Genomic DNA, 18,369 nt, shown 5'->3' with positions numbered 1-18,369 from the left:
AAATGCATGAACGGGGGGGGGGGCTGTAGAAAGTGATGCTGTTCTCTGGAGGACAAGCAGCCTTCATGAGTAATTGTGAGCACACTACAGGTTTCTGTGGTTGCTGCAGCTCACTCATAGCAAAACAAATATTAAATATACGTCAAAAAAGATTATCTTTCATGTTTTTAATTTAGATTATTTGGTATTTTTATTATAATTGCTGGTTCATGAGTTATATATTAGATTTAACGTCCCGACGCAGCAGCGTAATTTGTCAAAAAGATCATGTTGGGCTAAGAGAGGATTTATTAAACAATAATACAATAAAAATGTGTGCGGAGGAACGGCTCTTCCCACAGCGGGACCGGCGCCGCTCTGCGCTCCGCAGCCGCGGAAGGCTACTTCCGTTCCGCAGAGGGCGACAGGCAGCAGCCAGCCTCGACCGTGGCGGAGGTCCAGACACAATAGACTGGGTAAGTTGGAGAAGTTTCACGGCTCGGAGCCGACGTTTTCGGCTCCGGGCGGAGGTTCGGAGCCGCGGATCCCGTTCGTCTGTATTTTAGCCTGTGTCGGTGAACAAGCGGCGGAAAATAACCAAGAAACGGCGAAAGGCGCTCGGCAGTCACACGGGGATGGGCTCCGGCTATGTGCTGGAGCGGAATGGTTCCTAGCCGTAGCCGTGCCCGGTAACCGCCGCGTTCCTGGATTTATCTCGTTACAGGTCGAAGTTGGGCAACAGAAACACGTCTATTTGTCGACGAAACAACATTTAGACGGCTGCATGTCTAAATTCCTCCCTGAACTCGGCGGGCCTGACTCGGATGGAGCTGGAGTTGATGTGAGGTGGCTGTGGGGGGGCGTTAGCAGGTATAGTGCGCTCGTGCAGCGCGGAGGTGGCGGCTAGCTTATCTTAACGACAGAACAACCGTTCAACTTGGTGAGTTTCTTACGGTTTATTTTGGTAAATTTTGGGGGTGCCTCGTAAGGTAGCTAGTTTTGTAGCTAGCTATTTTTGCGTTAACCGCTGCGGAAAGCGTGAAGTTACGTAAAATGAAATATATATATATATTCGTAACTCTCGCGAGAGTAGCGAGGAAAGCTGCGCTAACAAAAAAAAGAATACGCGTGAACTGATGTCGTTCCTTAAACAGAATGCTTGTTGGATTACTTAGTTATCGAAAAAAAAATGTTTAAATTGTTAAATATGTACTTACTTCGAAAAATGTGCTCAAATTAACATTTTAAACTTGAAATAAAACGATAACTTGCCAACGAGATTTGCTGATGGAGGCACTAAATTGGGATAAAACCATTAGGGTTCTAATCTGTTCCAGGTTTGGCCATGTTTTTAACTGTATAATCATAGTTCATATAGGGGATCAGTCGATTGTATTGATGGTTTTCGGTGCAATTCCCAAACCACAGTTGGGAAGAACCAGAATCCCTCATGGTAACCATCTCTCGTGAGCGGTTCTGATCCACTAGGACGGGAGAAAACTACTAGAACTTGTGTTGTATGAGGAAGGAGACAATTTCGTTAAAGAAAAAAACACCTGAGGTCCACCACCCTGCCTGTTTCCAGCTCTTCCTGCCCTGCCACCTTCTGATTACCTGGATCAGGTGTGTTACGTCAGTCAGAATGTGGAAACACCTGAGTCGGCTGTACACAGACAGAGCTGTGAAAATCCTGAGTGGGTTCTGCTACCCCGCTCAGCCCAGGGTCAGCTGACCCATGAGCTTCACCGTAATGTGGATGTTTCCCATTTAACAATATCTTAATCGATCCTTAAACATTAATGACGGACCTTATTTTACAATAAGTGACCAGAAAGTTCAAATAATATGCCGGGTGTGTAAAATTTCAACAGATTTAGCCTCTAAAGGCGTCGTTACTTTACGGCTCCTCGCAGTTTCAAAAGAAAAGATGGAAACTGGACAGAAAAGAATCGTGTTTTCCTTTTATTGGCATCATGGTTTTAAAAATGGCCACATGTCCAGTTTTGTTTCTGTTGGTCTAATCCAGTGTTTTTCAACCAGTGTGCCGCGGCACACTAGTGTGCCGTGGGAGATGGTCAAGTGTGCCGTGGGAAATTGCCCTCATTAATCATTAACTGATCTAAAAACATTTCCCATCTCCAGGAAATCAGCTCTTTGTTCATCCAAACAGGCCCTGATAAAGAAGTTAGTAGTTAAGAATATAAAAGATCTTAAAATTACTTTTTCTTTGTGTTTATTTAATTCTATTAAAGAAATTTTGATAAGAATCACGGTACCACGATTTACCTGCAGCTATGACAGTTTGCGGAAAAGTCCCGCCCCTTTAACTGTCTCCACCAATCATTCTTGAAGGCTTAATCACATGTCATCAGTCTGACCAATCAGAAGTGCTTAAAGTCTTCACTTCCTTGTTCTTAATTCTGCTGATAAAGTCGCTCAGTTCTAACAAAAATACCAGCTAAAGCTCTTCTTTAGCGGTGTAGCTTTCCACAGAGTCCGGTGTCAGACCGTGAAACAAGTGGACAATACAATGAAGGTCAGAGACGCGAGTCTTTCTGCAAGTTTTCGGCAGTTTGCACACTACATCTCCCATGATGCATTGGCTTAAAGGGCCAGTGTCCCAGCGCACAATGAGTTGTCCTTGCGAAACGCCTTGAAACCACAACAAACAAACAGTTTCTAAATTTTCTAATTTAACTTTCATTTCATCTCTTAGAAAAAACAGCCGCAACGTCCTGCTTTTCCGGCCACAATTATCACAAAAATGCACGTGAGATTGCGGGCGCGGGGGGGCTGTCGATCAATACAGACCATGAACTTTTTTTTTGGATGCTGGTGTGCCGCGGGATTTTTGTCAAGGTTAAAGTGTGCCGTGGCTCAAAAAAGGTTGAAAAACACTGCTCTAATCCACTGAGAAGGTTTATGGTAGAGTTAATCCCAAATAACACAGAAATGCTGATTTTTAGGGATGGCGTCCAGCTTTACTGCCACAGTCCTCTGTTCTCTCTATTTTACCGGGATTTCTGAACCGAATGAACAAGTTTGAACCCGTGGTTCTTCCTCGCTGAGCCGCTTTGGTTCCTTTCCTCAGGTTCCGACTCTTCTCCTCTCAACAGCGGAATGTCGGATGAGGATTCCCGTGCCAGCACCAGCTCTTCTTCATCACCACCTTCATCGAGCCAAACCCGACAGAAAGACGCGACCTGCAAGAAGAAACGGGAGAGCAAAGTCAGCATGAGCAAAACCTCCAAGCTGCTTTCCACCAGTGCCAAAAGGTGACGTGATGCAGGACGCCCGCGTGGGCACATGCTAACTTCAGACCACAGGTCCCTGACTCCAGACCTCAAGGGCCGGTAACCTACATGCTTTTTAACCAACCTGTCGTTAAAGCTCCCATTGGCCGAGCACACCTGATCCAGGTGATCGGCAGCAGATGAGGCAGGATTCCTTAAAAACAGGCAGGATGCCGACCGTGAGGCCTGGAGTCTGAGACCCCGTCCTTCACCTGCAAAAATCCGGATGGTTGTAGTTTGGAAATGTGCTCCTTTAGCTGAAGTGAATCGTTTTTTACGTTTGCTCGAGTGCCTTTATCGATTAAAAAGCAACAACGAAATGAGACTTGGAAGCACTTAACTTTTTAAAAATGTACCTTAAATTAAAACATTTCCAAAGAAGGTTTAAATGTTTAAAATAGTTCAACAAACCTGCTTCCAGAGAGATCAGGATTCCCTCGATGGCGGCGACCGAAGGCCGCCGGGGGCGCATGCCCCCCGTGGCGGTGTCCAGCTCCGGCTCTGATGACGAAGTGTCGTTCAGTTGTTCCATCTAGTACAAAAACATGAATGGGTCTTATTTTTGTGAGGATTTCTTTTTAACATCGCACCAAAATTAAGCATTTTACAGTCATTTTACCGTATCTGCTAATCTCTTAGTGGCTTAATTAAAATAATCTATGGAATTCGATTATTATGTTGCTCCTTCCAAGTAATTATTGATATATTATTCTTTTATTTTTATTTTTTTAACGGGGTCAGCTATTAAAGCTGTCTAATCTCGTCTCAAATAAGCAAAGGGGGCGGGACTACGATTTGTCATTCTAGAATTGAAATTAAGGCCACACCCCCTTTTGTGTTAACCCAAATATAAAATATGTAAATTAAAATATATTTTGTATTAATATTGATAATGAACCAAAACAAAGATGAGAAATGTTTAAAACATGTTTTAAATTTTGGATTGTGTCTCATTGGAATGAATGGAGACTCCACCCTGCCATCTAGTGGTGACTTGATGAACTGGAGTTCAGGGATTTTATTTTGGAAGGGGCTTCAACCCTGAAGTCAAAGGTTGTTTTTTGGCTGCTTAGGAAAAACTCGGGGACTTACTAACAGATGTGACTCCATAGAAACAGAATATTGATTATACTCTACTGAGAAATGAAACCATATTTTTGTCGGGTCACGGTAGATTCTTAGACCACGGGGGCCATTTTCTCGCCACAGCGATCCTTCATCACCTTTCTGACCTTTGCTCTCCAGCGCTGCAAACAAAAAGGTTCCTGCTGCAAGCGTCTTTTAAAAAAAAAACTCTTTTAATTCTGACCTTGTTCCGTTTGCTGCGCTCTGTTCTGCAGTTCTGTTGAGGATCTGGACCTTCATGCTAATCATTTTCTAAAGGAAAATGACATCGAACAGACGGAACGGCGTTCGGTCCTCTGCTCCCGTCATTCAGACGTGTTCGCGGGGAAGACCCGTCTGAATTTCTGAATGCAGCTTCTTTCAACAGTCAAAAAGGGTTCAGAAGCGACAATTTGGAGTTTTTGTAGCTGCTGTCACGCTGACGCCTGACGTTCAGCGGCCTGGCTGCCGTGCGTCTCCGTCGCACCGCGAGTCAGCAGAGAAACGTGGTCATCCTTCATATTTTCAGAGGAAGAACCCTCCAGAAGATCTTTAGAGGAAATGGTGCAAAACTCCCTTTTTCCTCTTTAGAAGGATGTTGAGTTTTCTTTCTCTTCTTCTTCTGGTCAATTGTGAGTCTGTGTTTTGGTTCTGATTGTGTGGTTCTTGTGTGCAGGATTCAGAAAGAGCTGGCAGACATCACTCTGGACCCCCCGCCAAACTGCAGGTACGTCTGCCGCTTCATGGGTGTCTACAAAGAAACTGGTCTTTCTCCATAAACTCTCATTGATCCACGTTTGTCCAAACGTCTCTTTTGGACTGTTGGATCCTAAAACCCGCTCCTCTGACCTCCTGAGGGGTCCTCCGTCTGTTGGTTCCTCCTGGAGAGGGGTCTCCTTCCCTCCAGGGTTCCTCCATGTGTGGAGGATGGATCTCTGTTGTTTTCTGGAGTCTCAAAGACTTTTTCCTTTTCGGTTTCGTACGATTACACAGTTTTTGCTGCTCCGTTAATGTTAGCTTGGGGTTGTGAGGAGCTGTAAAGTAGCGGGAGAGAGTTTAAACAAAGGGATTATGGGATATCTGTCAGATAACAGTCCCGCCCACAACCAATTTGTAACAAAGTCCCGCCGCTCTGCAGAAACTGTCCCAGAAAACGACAGATTTTGAGATTTTTGACTTAAATCGGCAGAATGCTGATTAAGAGAGGATCGGGAACGCTTTGAAAACAGATCGACAGATGATGGGAGTGGGATGAAGCGGCGTGACGGGGCGAAGGAGAGCGCGTGAAAGAGTCTGAGGTGCTTCATTGGCTTCTCTGGTAACGGTCATCGTCATGACGACGGTCTCTGTTTACCCCGGCAAGATCTTTCGCTGTGAAGTACAGAAAGCCTTTCGCCTCTGGCATTTGGTTCGAAGCTCCACCCACCCTGTAGACCACACCCATTCTCGTATAAACCCCCCCACCGTCGTGGGAAAGATAAAATGATTGGCTAGATTTGTTCAGCAACGTCTAAAAAACGAAGCACCGTGTTTTTTGGTCGGTTCTGGCAGTACCGGATGTTGGCGGCATCCTTTTCTGCTGCGTTATTCCGTCTGTTTTCCTGCAGCGGATCCGGCCTTTGGACCGGCGCCCACCCCCCAGCAGGTTCAGGGCCGCATGCTCTCTGCAGGGCGGCTTTTGAGGAAAAATCAATAAATGTAGAGAGTGGCTGCAGTGGGGGGGGGACCAGTCAGCTTTTCCAAACAAACACCTGACTGTCTCTGCAGCGCCGGCCCAAAAGGAGACAACATCTATGAGTGGAGATCCACCATCCTGGGACCGCCGGGCTCCGTCTACGAGGGAGGGGTCTTCTTCCTGGACATCGCCTTCACGCCAGACTACCCCTTCAAACCCCCCAAGGTAGAAGCTTCAGCCCCTCGCCGTTTTTCCTCAGAACCCTCCGGTTCTCCGTGCGTTTCACTGTCACGGCTGCCTTCCCACCGGAACCACGTTGGGCGCTTTTCTGTAGACGTGCGTCGCGCTCGCCGCTTCTCCAAAAAAAATGTGAGGCTCCAGGCGCGTGTGGGAGGAGCTACCACCTCACCAGTGCACGTATTCTGAGCCGTCGCTGCTGATCCGGACGGATCAAGATGTTCCCCACTTTTTTGGGGGGGTGGCGTCCAAATCTGCGATTCTAAATCCCCAGGGCCTCACAAATTTCCCAGAAGTCTCTGCGGACGGTGTCGCCACCCGATCCGTCCCAGCAGCCACAGAAACGCGCTACGATCAGAGGACGTAAATAACAATAACAACCTTCTAAAATAAAAAAATAATGAAAAACTTTGCTTTAATGTTGACGAGGAACAAAGAAAAGGTGAGAACACGATGCAATGTCATGGTTCTACCTGATCCACACGGCGCCGCTGCTGTTCGGGGCTTTATCAAAACGCGCTCACCTCTCTTTTCCTGCTGCCGACATATGAAACTGAAAACCATCAAACCGACAGAAGGACTCTAAATTCTGTCACGCCTGCTCCAGTTTTCCATCGGGGGGTCAAAAGGCAGGTGGGGTCGTGACATTCAACCATGTTCACCAGATAAGTAAATATAGACCACAATGCATTGTGTCTGAATGACAACCCAAACGTCAATAGTCTGTAAAATGTTCCTATTTATTTGCTTTTTACTTCTGTAAATGGATGACATCAATGAAATAAAAAAGTAGTTATCCGTGAAGATGTGAAGGAATTCTGACATGTCTAGAAACGGACCGTCGGTTTCTGGGATGTTTTACTTTCCGTCTGTCGACTCTCTTTGATCTTTTGGGTTCATGTGGGTTTTTTTTTTATCTCCGGGACATTAAAAAAAAACCTGGCAGCTCCTCAAAAACCTGGTGTTGATCCCACCCTGCTGTGATGTTTCTGTTACCCCCGCAGAAGCAGAGGTGAGGTAGCACGCAGAACCCCCCACGCCAAAATGACAGCCTCTTTATTTTTTCCGCTGAGCCGAGCGGCGTTCCAAACGCTCACATTCCCTGATTGATGGGGTTTCCTCGGTGCAGACGCCGTGGTTGCTCTTCGCTTTGCACCAATGAACATTTGGCCACGCCCCCTTAGTGAAAGGGTCAGCGGGAGGAGGGGCTCCTTTGATTCCTGCACTTAAAGCAACACAGGAGCGGGAAAAGTTCCAGCATGTTCCGCCCCTTTAAAGGGATCCGGACTGTCCGACCGGGAGCGAGGCGGCCCGAGAGGACACGGTGTACCTTCACGGCTTCAGAACCCGTGCAGAGCCTCACCAGAACCAAACGGGTTTCTGAGGAAGACAAGCAAACGTGACGTCAGACTTTGAGCAGTTCCGTCCTCTGCTGAGCGTCAGGCCGTTGTGCCATTTGTGCAGAAGCTGCAGCAGCCGAGGGTTTGAGCCCTGACCCGTCTGTCTGTGGATCAGTGGAAGCTGCTTAAGCGTGAATGAATGAGCATATTAACAGCCACTCTGCAGGTGGAAGTTCTTCCCTTCAGCCACCAGAGGGCGCTTTCCCCTCACAGCTGTTGTAAACGGGCCTTATAGGATGTTGTTGTGGCATTTTTCTCACAATGGAGGATGTATATAAAGCTTAAAGATGCATCCCTGAGAGTTTCTTTAGGCAAATTCCTGTGAGTCAGGAGCAGATGGAAGAAATGTCGTTGAAAAAAGCTTCCAGCTGTGAAGCTGAAGCCACCACAGCGAGCCGCAAGCTCCCTTCTGACGACTAGATCCATGTACAGAGGGGAAGTGAAGGCGGGCTCCTTAAAATCTCCTAATGAGCTCCTGCCACCCTGCTGAAACTATGTCCCAGAAGGCGCCTGTTTGATTTCCACGCGGTGGTGCTTCCTCTCTGCTGCAGGTGACGTTCCGCACGAGGATCTATCACTGCAACATCAACAGCCAGGGCGTGATCTGCCTGGACATCCTGAAGGACAACTGGAGCCCCGCCCTCACCATCTCCAAGGTGCTGCTGTCCATCTGCTCCCTGCTCACAGACTGCAACCCAGGTGAGGCGAACGACCCAAGAACGACCGCACCCTGATTTTTATTTTAGTTTTTTTTGTTAAACCCGCCGTCTACTGCTTTGTCCTTCAGCGGATCCGCTGGTGGGAAGCATCGCCACCCAGTACACGACCAACAGAGCAGAACACGACCGAACAGCCAAACAGTGGACGAAGAGATACGCCACATAGACCGGCAGTGGGGGGGTCCGGTCGTGTCGCAGATTTTTAGAATTTTGTCCGTTTTTTTGCTTTGTTTTTTTTTTTTTTTTTTTTTTTTTGCTTCCTGAATAAGTTATATCAACAAATACGGTAATAAAGGAACAACATGCAAATCCGGCTCTTTTTTTTAATCTTTGTGTTCATTCTGGATCACTAGAACCTTCTTTTGATTCATGATGCACACGGGGGGCCAGAAGACAACCCTCCGGCTGTGCGAGAGCGTCTGCAGCTCAGAAGGATTCTGCAGCATTGAACTTTGTGTTCCGTGTTTTTCTGCTGATGAGACACTTTTTAGCGTCGAGTATCTGCGATTAACGAGGAGCGGCGATAACGCGACCTTCAGTTTCCCACCGTCACGCTTCTGCTGGACCCGGATTATTGAGTTTAGTTTCGTTCTTTTATTGCTGAGTGACTTTCCCTGATAGTTTCAGTTTCATTAAATGTTTTAAATCCAGAACAGAACTTATTTTCTTCTCTAAAGTACCTGTGAATTTCAAAATAAGACTCCAGGAGACGTTCAAGACCCACTCCGATGATAAGTGTTTTTTACATGTAGCGTTTTTGGAGAGATGGATGGAGAGAAAATAGTTTAAGATTAAAATCGCATTTTTTGCTGAGTATTTCTTTATTCAGCAGATGGAAAAAATGTGCATCCGCATCCATTTACATCCACCAGGAACACCTTTACAATAGATGAAGAAAATATCCATTAAACGGTTAAAAAAAACTTGCATTTACTTTCCAGAAACTGGTTTAAACATCGCAGGTTTTAGACATCATCACTGCACATTAAAGAAAGTCAGTTTTAGTCCCACTCCGTTCACAGTGGTCTTTTAATTATGTCGTTTTTAGTCAGAATAAAACAAAAATTGTTGTTTTGTAGGGCATAGTTCCTGCAGAGCGGCAGAAGGTCATTCGAAATTTGCATCAGAGTAAGCCTGCCCGCCTTCCCATCATCCCTTTGTTGTACGCTCTCTCCTGCCAGCTTACAGCTCCTCACACCCCCAACCTGACATTAGCGGTGCAACAAAAATGGTGAGCAACATTGAAGCTATCCGGCCGAACAATTGGGATCCAGATTCCAGCTCAGACGAGGAAAACGGAGACGTTCATGGATCTGTTTGTCTGCAGGTGGATGATCAGAATGGAGCGGAGCAGCACTGTGGCAGCTTCTACATCACGGCTACAGGCTTTTCTTTCCCCGTCTCCTACTGATTCACAATGATTTGAATGAAAGAAATGCTCAGAAAAGATCATAAGAAAAATGCTAAAAGAATATGTTAAAACCGCAATTTTCACCTGAGTGGGCCTTTCAATTATATTCTCTGCTATAAAGCTATGAAAATATGACATAAACTCAGTCTACTGTCAAAAAAAGTTTAATGTTTGTGTCGTTAAAAATAAATAAAGACGTGAAACTTCTTGTTCTAAATAGTAATGAGCAATGATCTGCTCAAAATCACTGAGAGGTCAATGATGATGACTTTTATTATTGCATCTAAAGGAAAGCCTTTAAAAGTATGAAAAAAATATATTTGTCTGGTTCTTCAGGATATTATGGGGTGATAACTTGAACCAGATTCTTGGCAAAATGTGTTCCCTGTTAGCAGACATTCTCATTTCTAGTCATAGTGCTGGGAAGACACAGTTATTCAGATGGTTTTACATTATAATAGTCCCTCACTTCACTCTGCAAGTTTAAAAAAAAAAGTTAAATGTCGGAAGAAGGTATTTGCTAATTCAAGGTAAAGTGTTGTTTTAACTTTTTTATTTATTAGCCATTTTTTACACAAAATGTGGGAAATTATGTTGTAGGGACTCAAAAGACACCAAATGTTAGGAATGGCCTAATCAGATAAGTGGATTTAAGATCAACCAGTAACATTAGATTGAAATGGGACAGGACTTCTTCAGCGTTGAGACTGCAGGGATCCACCAATCAGACTCAAATGGAAGATGGAGAACCTCTCCATGAATCCAAGAACACAGGGAGAACTCATCCAGGAGGTCATCGGAAAGGTGGGATAGAAGTGCAGACCGCACTCTACCTACTTAAGGTCAGAGGTCACGGTTAACAGTCAGAAAGAGACTTTTGAAAAAACATGGGTCAACGTGAGAGATCAAACATAAACAGAGTGAAGAACGTCTGCTGTAGCTCAGTAATATTACTGTTATTATTGTTGAATGTAAAAAGTTCAATAGAAAATAGTCAAATGAGTAAAAAATCCGCACATTTGTTTGAATGAATGAGTAAAAGTGGGTTATCTGACTTTAAAACGGGTTAAAGTGGGTCTAATTTATGAGCCTAATGCAAAAACATAAGGTACGTGTTGATAACAAATGTGGGCTGATGGGTATTTTTGGGAGGAATAACTTGTGGAAGTGGTGCACATGCGCAGTTGTTATGACTTTACCGGAGACGCTCTCGTTGCAAAGTTAAAGTGAAATAACGTTTTAAAAACAACACCGGACTAAATGTCAGCTCGCGCTCGGACTCGGACACACTTTCACGTTGTGCTTTGCAACGTGACCGCCGTGTTACTGTCCCCTGTTACGTTGACGTGCCGCGTGGCTCCGCCCACTTCTGTCTAGAATGTGTGTCACTGGGTTAAAGTGGCCGGTTAGGGGCGTGGCCGACAAATGGGTCACATGGGCGAGCCACTGTGTTGAGAACATTTAGTTCTCTTGAATAACCCGCAGTGAAACACAACAAGAGGGAGTTCTTTCGCTTCGTCGGCGCACCGCAAACACCTCTCCGTCAGACTCAGGACGACTCGCCGTTCCTCCTCCGCTCTCCGCTCCGGCTCTTTCCACTGCTGACGCCCGCTGTTGGAGCTGCAGCCCCGCCGCTGCGTTGGGTTGGATCTCCGGACCGCTGTCGAGCTCCATCAGTCGCCGTTCCCCGTCACGGAGTTTGGATCCAGTTTGCTGGGTGGAGGTTTCTGTTCGCGGCTCAGAGATGCCTGATGACATCGGGACCGCCAAGCCTGGTAAGAAGCGGCACTTTTTCAGGCATGATGATGAACGAGTTTAGTTTTAGGAACACTTTGTCTCAAAAACCGATGTCCGAGCAAACATTTTTAAAGCTTTTCCATCGGGATATCTCTGATCGTTAATAAAGTACATTAACGTCATTTAGGGGGAAATAAATTCTATTTTGTAGTGTTTTGTCAGGTGACAACATTCGTCAAAGTTTTGTTTTTCTGTGTGAAATGTTGTCAAGTTGCGGCGTCACTGACATGATGTTCCAGCTCGGAAGACACAACAACACTGCTCCACTTCCCCGCGCGCCTCACATGGACGCCGCAGCCTAGCCATGTGCCCGTGTGTACGAGCTTTCCCCGTGCGCCGCTCTGATTGGCTGAGGGGCGTCCCCTGTCTGCCAGAGGAGCCGTGCTCTGATTGGCTGAGCGGGGGCCTGTGACGTAGAGCATTGTATAATGCAGCCATGTGCGCCGCGTTTTTCGGCGCGTGGTCCACGTGAGACAGTGACCCAGATTCTCTGTTTCTGGCGATTGCCTGTCCACAGACGTCGTGACAGGTCCACGTGTGGGTGGCCGTGAAGGAGAACAGTCATGGCCGAGGTTACGTAATCCAAAAAAGGCCTCCCAAAAAAGTTGATATACATGTATAATAATGTTATTTTTATTATGAATAAAAAAAGAAAAGAAAACATTTTCCCCGAAAACGAAAGGTAACACGAACTTTCCAGCTAAAGTACTACATGATTTGTACTTTATATTTAGAGATAATTTCAAAATATATTTTTGCGATAATTACGTCTAATGTGATCAAAGTCCTGCATAGTGTAGTTTATTTTCTTTTTTTAAAAATCAGAAAAATTCGTATAATTAAATGAAACTGATCATCATTGATTGAACATTTCCAGATTACTTGAATCTTTGAGTTGATGAAGACATTTTCTGTGTTTCCTCCAGCTTTTTCTTTAGTTTCTGAGTCATTTAAAAATGTACTTTGGTCATGAAAGCTTCCCATGTTGTGCGTGTGACGGTGATGCTCAGCAGAAAAAAAAAGCTCTGGACCAGATTTCAGTGATCAGAGGCTCTTTGGAGAATCTACTGGAACTTATGATTGTTTTTCTAAAAGTCAAAGAGTTGAGACCATTAGATGAATGTAGGAAACCTGAAAACCATCAGTAGACGATCAGATCTTTGGCGTGCATGTGAGCGAGCTCATGGTGGTTTACCAAACATTACGTAACCCAGACGTGGATGTCTTCCCTTCACACATGTGCGTTTCCACGTTGGCCTGGTGCTTGACTGACCCGTTTGGTTGTCATGTCAGCAGCACAGGGACCCGAGCTGTTATGTAACCGTGTTATCCAACGTGAAGTTAGAAGCAGGTCAAGGAAGCGGCGAACACATGTACACCAGAGCTGCAGGGCGTGTCTGCTTTCCATGAAGCCTCTGTTTGTTTGGCCCACGCTTCCTTCAGTTACTCTTTAACCCACAGTCTTCCTGCTTCACCTGGCAAGCTTCACCTGTAGTTCAATAAAAACAGAGATTTCATAACTACTCAGTGGAACAAACTCTACTTTTATTACCTTTGTTTATATTTTTCGTTTGGAGAAACCTAATTCAAAAGTGATTAAAGTCTCTTAGCTAAAACCCGATTCTTTCAGCAGCAGCCCGTCTTTAAAAGTGGTTTTATATTTTATAATTATAGGACATAAACTGGACATATTTATAAAGCCGCTCCGATCATCTTGATTATCCGGTTTTTAGCCAAAGTTAAAGCACCCCGTGTCGTTCTCCAGACTGCTCCTGATTCACCACCGTTTGAATAAAGAAATCCTCAGAAATGCGGTTGAAGCATCGTGTTTTCATCGTGTTGGTTCTTCTCTCTCTGAGCGCCTCCTCCTCTCTCCACAGCGGGAGTCATCGCCTACATTTCCTCGGGGTCGGGCTCCCCCTCGGACTCCTGCCTGAGCAGCAGCCCCAGCAGCGGGTTCTCGTCGCCCGCTCTGTCGCGGCCCTCGCTGCCCAGCCGCGCCGTGGGCATGGTGGTGGACATCGCCCCGCCGGCCAAGCGCAGCCCGGCTGCAGAGAAAACCGGCCGCGCCTCCGCGTCGGCCAAGAGCAGCATCACGAGTAAGCAGCGCGGCCTGCGTGCGACGGCGGCGTGCGTCGCGCTCACGTGCCTGACTCTTCTCCTGCCTCCTCAGAAATCAACGGCATGGTGCTGCTGTGTAAGGTGTGCGGCGACATGGCCTCGGGGTTCCACTACGGCGTCCACGCCTGCGAGGGCTGCAAGGTGAGGCCCACGCCTCCACTGCTGCGTCTCCTCCTCACGGGCTGCCTGAAGGAGTGGCTCACGCTCCCCTCTGTTCCGCAGGGCTTCTTCAGGAGGAGCATCCAGCAGAACATTCAGTACAAGAAGTGTCTGAAGATGGAGAACTGCACCATCATGAGGATAAACCGCAACCGCTGCCAGCAGTGTCGCTTCAAGAAGTGCCTGGCCGTGGGCATGTCCAGAGACGGTGAGCCTTCACAGACAGACAGGGGGCGGGGTTTCCGCAGAGGGCGGGGCTTCAACTGACGATTCTGCTTCCATCTCAGCTGTGAGGTTCGGCCGCATCCCCAAGAGGGAGAAGCAGAGGATGCTGCTGGAGATGCAGAACGCCATGAACAACATGATGAGCAAAAACAGCCAGCTGCACAGCATGCTGCACGGACAGCAGAGCCCGCCGCTGCCCATGGAGGCCAGCGACACCCGCTCCTCCTCCTCCTCGTCTGCCTCCGACTCGCCGTCCTGTTCCAACCCCCCCTCCCCGCAGTGCCCGCAGGACTCGGAGTCTGTGGTTTCCATGGACACCAACTCCAGCTCCTCCTGCGGGTCGGACAGCAGCGAGGACGAGGGCGCCCTCAACAACAGGCAGCGCCAGGACGGCTTCGGCCAGCAGAGGTCGGAAGGCGGGCCTTCGCCCTCTGCCAACGCCGCCGGCGCCCCGGAAACGGCTCACAACAGCCGCATGGAGGAGCAGCAGGAGAGCTGGAACAGCTGGAACGGAAACACAGCTGTGACGGGGTACCAGGGCTGTCCGTACAGCGGCTGCCACGCCACCAACTCGGCCTACAGGGAAGAGCATCAGCTCGGCGGCGCCCCTGGCGGCGAGACACGGGCCTGCAGGCAGCCGGACCCTCACACACAGACCTCGGCTGCTAACAGAGCGTACCTGGTGAGTGTTCCCGCCTCTGCCGGAGGTTCTGTTCGCGCTTCTTCCGGCGTTCTGGCTCAACGGTTTTGTTCTGCCAGGTTTGTCCGATGAACACGTCGCCGTACGTGGACCCCGGCAAGCCCAGCCAGGAGATCTGGGAGGAGTTCTCCATGAGCTTCACTCCGGCCGTCAGGGAGGTGGTCGAGTTTGCCAAAAGGATCCCGGGCTTCCGTGACCTCAGCGAGCACGACCAAGTCAGCCTGCTGAAGGCCGGGACGTTTGAGGTGAGAGGACTACATCCTAAACAAAGCCGCCGCCTGTCTGAAGGGTGGAGCCTAAAGATGTTTGTCTCTCCAGGTCCTGATGGTCCGCTTCGCCTCTCTGTTCAACATGTCTGAGCGAACCGTCACCTTCCTGAGCGGCAGGCGCTACAGCATCGACACGCTGCGCTCTCTCGGCGCCGGCGAGCTCCTCAACTCCATGTGCGAGTTCAGCGAGAAGCTGGCGGCTCTGCGGCTGGACCCGGACGAGATGAGCCTCTTCACCGCCGTGGTGCTCGTCTCAGCCGGTAAGCTCCGGCGCGGCGGCGTGCCCTCCTCCCCCCCCTGTGCCGCGCTAACGCCTTCCCTCCCTTCCAGATCGGTCGGGGATCCAGGACCTGGACTCGGTGGAGGCGCTGCAGGACAAGCTGATTCGGGCGCTGCGGAACCTGGTGATGCAGAACCACGGCGAGGAGTCGGCCACCACCTTCACCAAACTGCTGCTGAAACTTCCCGAGCTGCGCTCGCTCAACAACATGCACTCAGAGGAGCTGCTGTCCTTCAAGGTGCACCCATAAAGACTTCCTACCGGGGCCCCCGGAGCCTCCTTCCAACCTTCACCAGGACCTGCCTCTCGCCCCGCCCGCCCCTCGTGTTTGACCAACCCCCCTCCTGTCCAGAATGGATGAAGTCGTGTTTTTTTACTCTGCTGCGGCAGACCGGCCCGCCGCGGCCCCCGGCGTGTGCTGTATCTATAGACTTAGCTTTGCTTGTTGCACACAAACACACGAGTGTTGGGCGGATCGTTTTTTCTGTCGCCGAGACGGAGACGAGAACTTCAGCGGCTTTGAGGAACAACAGAACAAGAATTGGATTTTTACAGAAGAGCCGATAATTCCAAAGTGAAGAGCGGACGAACGCGCGCCTCGCCCAAGCCGAGGATGAATGTGACGCAGGCTGACCGTGCATGACTGTACCTCAGCGGGATCCGGGCGCGCTCCCCCGCAGAAAGCATGACTACACTGTGTTGCTGTACAAAGTGTTGTTGGTTTGGTTCCATTGTTGTGCTCGTGTTGTTGGGAGAGGCCGGCACGCCGTCGGCTCTGGGTTTTTTTTTCTTCTTCCTCAAACATTTGATGACACCTGTTAACAGAAACAAACACTACGTTTGCACACGTTCTGGAGCGGAAAAAGCAAGAAACACAAAGTCCTTGAACTGTGCGAATCCACACGGACATTTTTTTAAACACAGACAGTCTTTCCCCCCCCCCAGTTTTTGTTTTTTTAAACTAATCTGACTGTTTTCAGCTCAGCACTGAATCTGACGCCTGTTTCTGTTGTCGACTGGCTTCTCCTCCTGGCAGCACTGCCATATGTAAATAGCATATAAATCTATATATATATGTGATATAAATATATATATGAATCTGATGGACATAGAGAACTATAAAATAGTGTGAATAAAAAGTGAAGAGTATTTGGTGTGGTCGTGGTTTTCATTCAGGTGTGATGACTGTTGTTCACCAGCAGGGGGAGCTAAGTGTCTGCTGAGCTCTGCTGCTGGTTTGACACTGAAGGAACAGTTTTTCACCTTTTTCATGCAGTCAGAAACGACGCAAACATCTTTTGGCCCCTCTTGTTGGCCCTCCTCACACCTTTGTCCCTCCTCTGCCTCATCCCTGTTATCTCAGGTTCTGTCACGTCGGCGTCCCAAACCACACGAATCCTAAATGTCCCTCCTGTTTGTGGTCTCATCCTGGCCCAGAAAGCTTTCAGAAGAGACGCAGGAAATCAGTTTGATTCGTCAAACTTTACGATCGTTCGCCTCACCTTTCTGACCTGATATGGCCGATATAAATATTAAATTTATAAATAATAAAACTGGAATTTTTCTGTTGAACAACAGTCTTTTGTTAGGTTTTTACTTAAAATTTAAATAAATGACAAATCAATTAATCATTCCTGCTATGCTGGGGCGGAGCTACAGGGGGGAAAGAGGGGGAACCGTGTCCCCCCCAGCACAAAGCTTTGCCCCACCAATTTTCTAAGTCAATAGTAGTATCATTATTGACAAAGATTTAGAAGCTTCTTTAAGCATCACAATAATAAAAACTTAATTTAAATAATAAAAAACAATAAAAAAGAGAAAGGAGAAACTCTTGAGGGAGTTCGAGAAAAGACTATTTTTGATCCTTCTATATACTCTAGTGCTTTGCCACCCTTCTAAAGTACCCCCCCCCCCACCCGCTTTATAAAATGTCGTAGCTCCGCCCACGCTTCTACGAACAAAGAAAAATAAAATAAAAACAGCAGCTGGAAATGTAAGGATTTTAGATCTGCCTCTTCCCTCCTACATGTGCTCAAATGCAAGACGGTGGAAACAAACCAAACACCCAATTCTTCAAAATGTGTGGAAAAGTACGGAGGGATGTAGATCACTTTCAAAAAGAACCAGACTATGTGTCTCAATTCAGTCCACTTTGGGCCAATCAGTTATTTCTGCCTGCTAGAACAGATCCAACATTTAAGTCATGGACAGCCAAAGGCCTTGTGACGATACAAGAACTACACTTATCAGAATCCGATGTACTTTTGACCTTTCAGGAGCTGCAAATCAAGTATAAATTGGATAAGAAGCATTACTTTAAATACCTCCAGCTCGGATATTTTATAAGAGCAAATCAAAAACCCAACTTTGGATAAAAATGTTGATGAAAGACAGTAAAGATATCCCAGTTTTACAAATTAATCATGACTGATGATAGACTCAAGGCCTGGAACGGGGATTTGTTGTTACAATTCTCAGATGGAGACTGGAAAGAAGCATGTGACAGAATTCCCGCCCTAATTCCTAACTTCTAAAAGAATCTGTAGGACCCTGGATTTTGAAAGCAATTCGGACCCCATGCTCACCCCTTTTTTTTCAAACGGCGAATATGACGTCATCGATTTCACCGAGTGAAAATCTATTAGATTTGAGCGTTTTGTGATGAGGATGAAAACGTCAATAGTTCATTAAAAAAATGAATTTAAATACAAGTTTTTCGCCAAAATTGTTTTAAACGCAATGCATTGTGGTCTACATTCACCAATCTAGTGAGCATTGATGCACACTGGTTTTTCGCATAGCCTTCTGGGAAACAAAATGGTGAAAACAACAAATATATCTGTAAATACTCAGTCTCACAGCGAATCATTTCAAGTGGTCGACTTATGTGACACCTGCAGGTTTCAACACATGTAACCCTTGTGCTGTCCTAGGCACTTTAACGTTGGGAGTTGGGTCATCTAGACCCACTAGACAGTGCTCTGAACCTTTTTTCTTCAA

The 18,369-nt window shown here is 47.3% G+C and overlaps 2 protein-coding genes across 8 annotated transcripts; both read left to right on the top strand.

Moving 5' to 3' along the window:
* Window positions 1-297: 297 nt before the first annotated feature.
* On the top strand, window positions 298-8,716 carry LOC101156678 (ubiquitin-conjugating enzyme E2 E1). Of its 7 annotated transcripts, XM_078933284.1 has the most exons (7): window positions 857-919; window positions 1,565-1,602; window positions 3,071-3,254; window positions 5,053-5,103; window positions 6,144-6,276; window positions 8,240-8,387; window positions 8,476-8,716. In XM_078933284.1, exons 3-7 carry the CDS (start codon window positions 3,100-3,102, stop codon window positions 8,571-8,573), a joined length of 585 nt encoding a protein of 194 aa, XP_078789410.1. In that variant the 5' UTR covers window positions 857-919; window positions 1,565-1,602; window positions 3,071-3,099; the 3' UTR covers window positions 8,574-8,716. The 7 variants fall into 7 exon arrangements, with proteins under 7 accessions (XP_004078442.1, XP_004078444.1, XP_004078443.1 ...); XM_004078394.5 differs by lacking the exons at window positions 857-919; window positions 1,565-1,602 and adding an exon at window positions 298-455; XM_004078396.5 differs by lacking the exons at window positions 857-919; window positions 1,565-1,602 and adding an exon at window positions 304-455 and having other exon boundaries at window positions 3,096-3,254.
* A 2,382-nt stretch (window positions 8,717-11,098) lies between these two features.
* Window positions 11,099-16,518, top strand: nr1d2a (nuclear receptor subfamily 1, group D, member 2a). Its single transcript, XM_004078393.5, has 8 exons — window positions 11,099-11,593; window positions 13,496-13,714; window positions 13,789-13,877; window positions 13,959-14,103; window positions 14,183-14,802; window positions 14,880-15,065; window positions 15,139-15,349; window positions 15,420-16,518. Exons 1-8 carry the CDS (start codon window positions 11,563-11,565, stop codon window positions 15,617-15,619), a joined length of 1,701 nt encoding a protein of 566 aa, XP_004078441.1. The 5' UTR covers window positions 11,099-11,562; the 3' UTR covers window positions 15,620-16,518.
* The last annotated feature ends 1,851 nt before the right edge of the window (window positions 16,519-18,369 follow it).

The sequence above is a fragment of the Oryzias latipes genome, chromosome 16 (assembly GCF_053564925.1).
Source record: "Oryzias latipes strain Hd-rR chromosome 16, Olatipes_Hd-rR_3.1".
Taxonomy (NCBI): domain Eukaryota; kingdom Metazoa; phylum Chordata; class Actinopteri; order Beloniformes; family Adrianichthyidae; genus Oryzias; species Oryzias latipes.
Note: the sequence above shows the minus strand (reverse complement) of the source record. Positions and strands in the feature narration are given on the sequence as shown.

Coding starts and splice junctions, on each gene's coding strand:
- LOC101156678 (XM_078933282.1), top strand. CDS start 764: ATGTCTAAATTCCTCCCTGAACTCGGCGGGCCTGACTCGGATGGAGCT. Junction 6,277..8,239: donor ACCCCTTCAAACCCCCCAAG/GTAGAAGCTTCA, acceptor TCTCTGCTGCAG/GTGACGTTCCGCACGAGGAT. Junction 8,388..8,475: donor GCTCACAGACTGCAACCCAG/GTGAGGCGAACG, acceptor TTTGTCCTTCAG/CGGATCCGCTGGTGGGAAGC.
- nr1d2a (XM_004078393.5), top strand. CDS start 11,563: ATGCCTGATGACATCGGGACCGCCAAGCCTG. Junction 11,594..13,495: donor CATCGGGACCGCCAAGCCTG/GTAAGAAGCGGC, acceptor CTCTCTCCACAG/CGGGAGTCATCGCCTACATT. Junction 13,715..13,788: donor GGCCAAGAGCAGCATCACGA/GTAAGCAGCGCG, acceptor CTGCCTCCTCAG/AAATCAACGGCATGGTGCTG.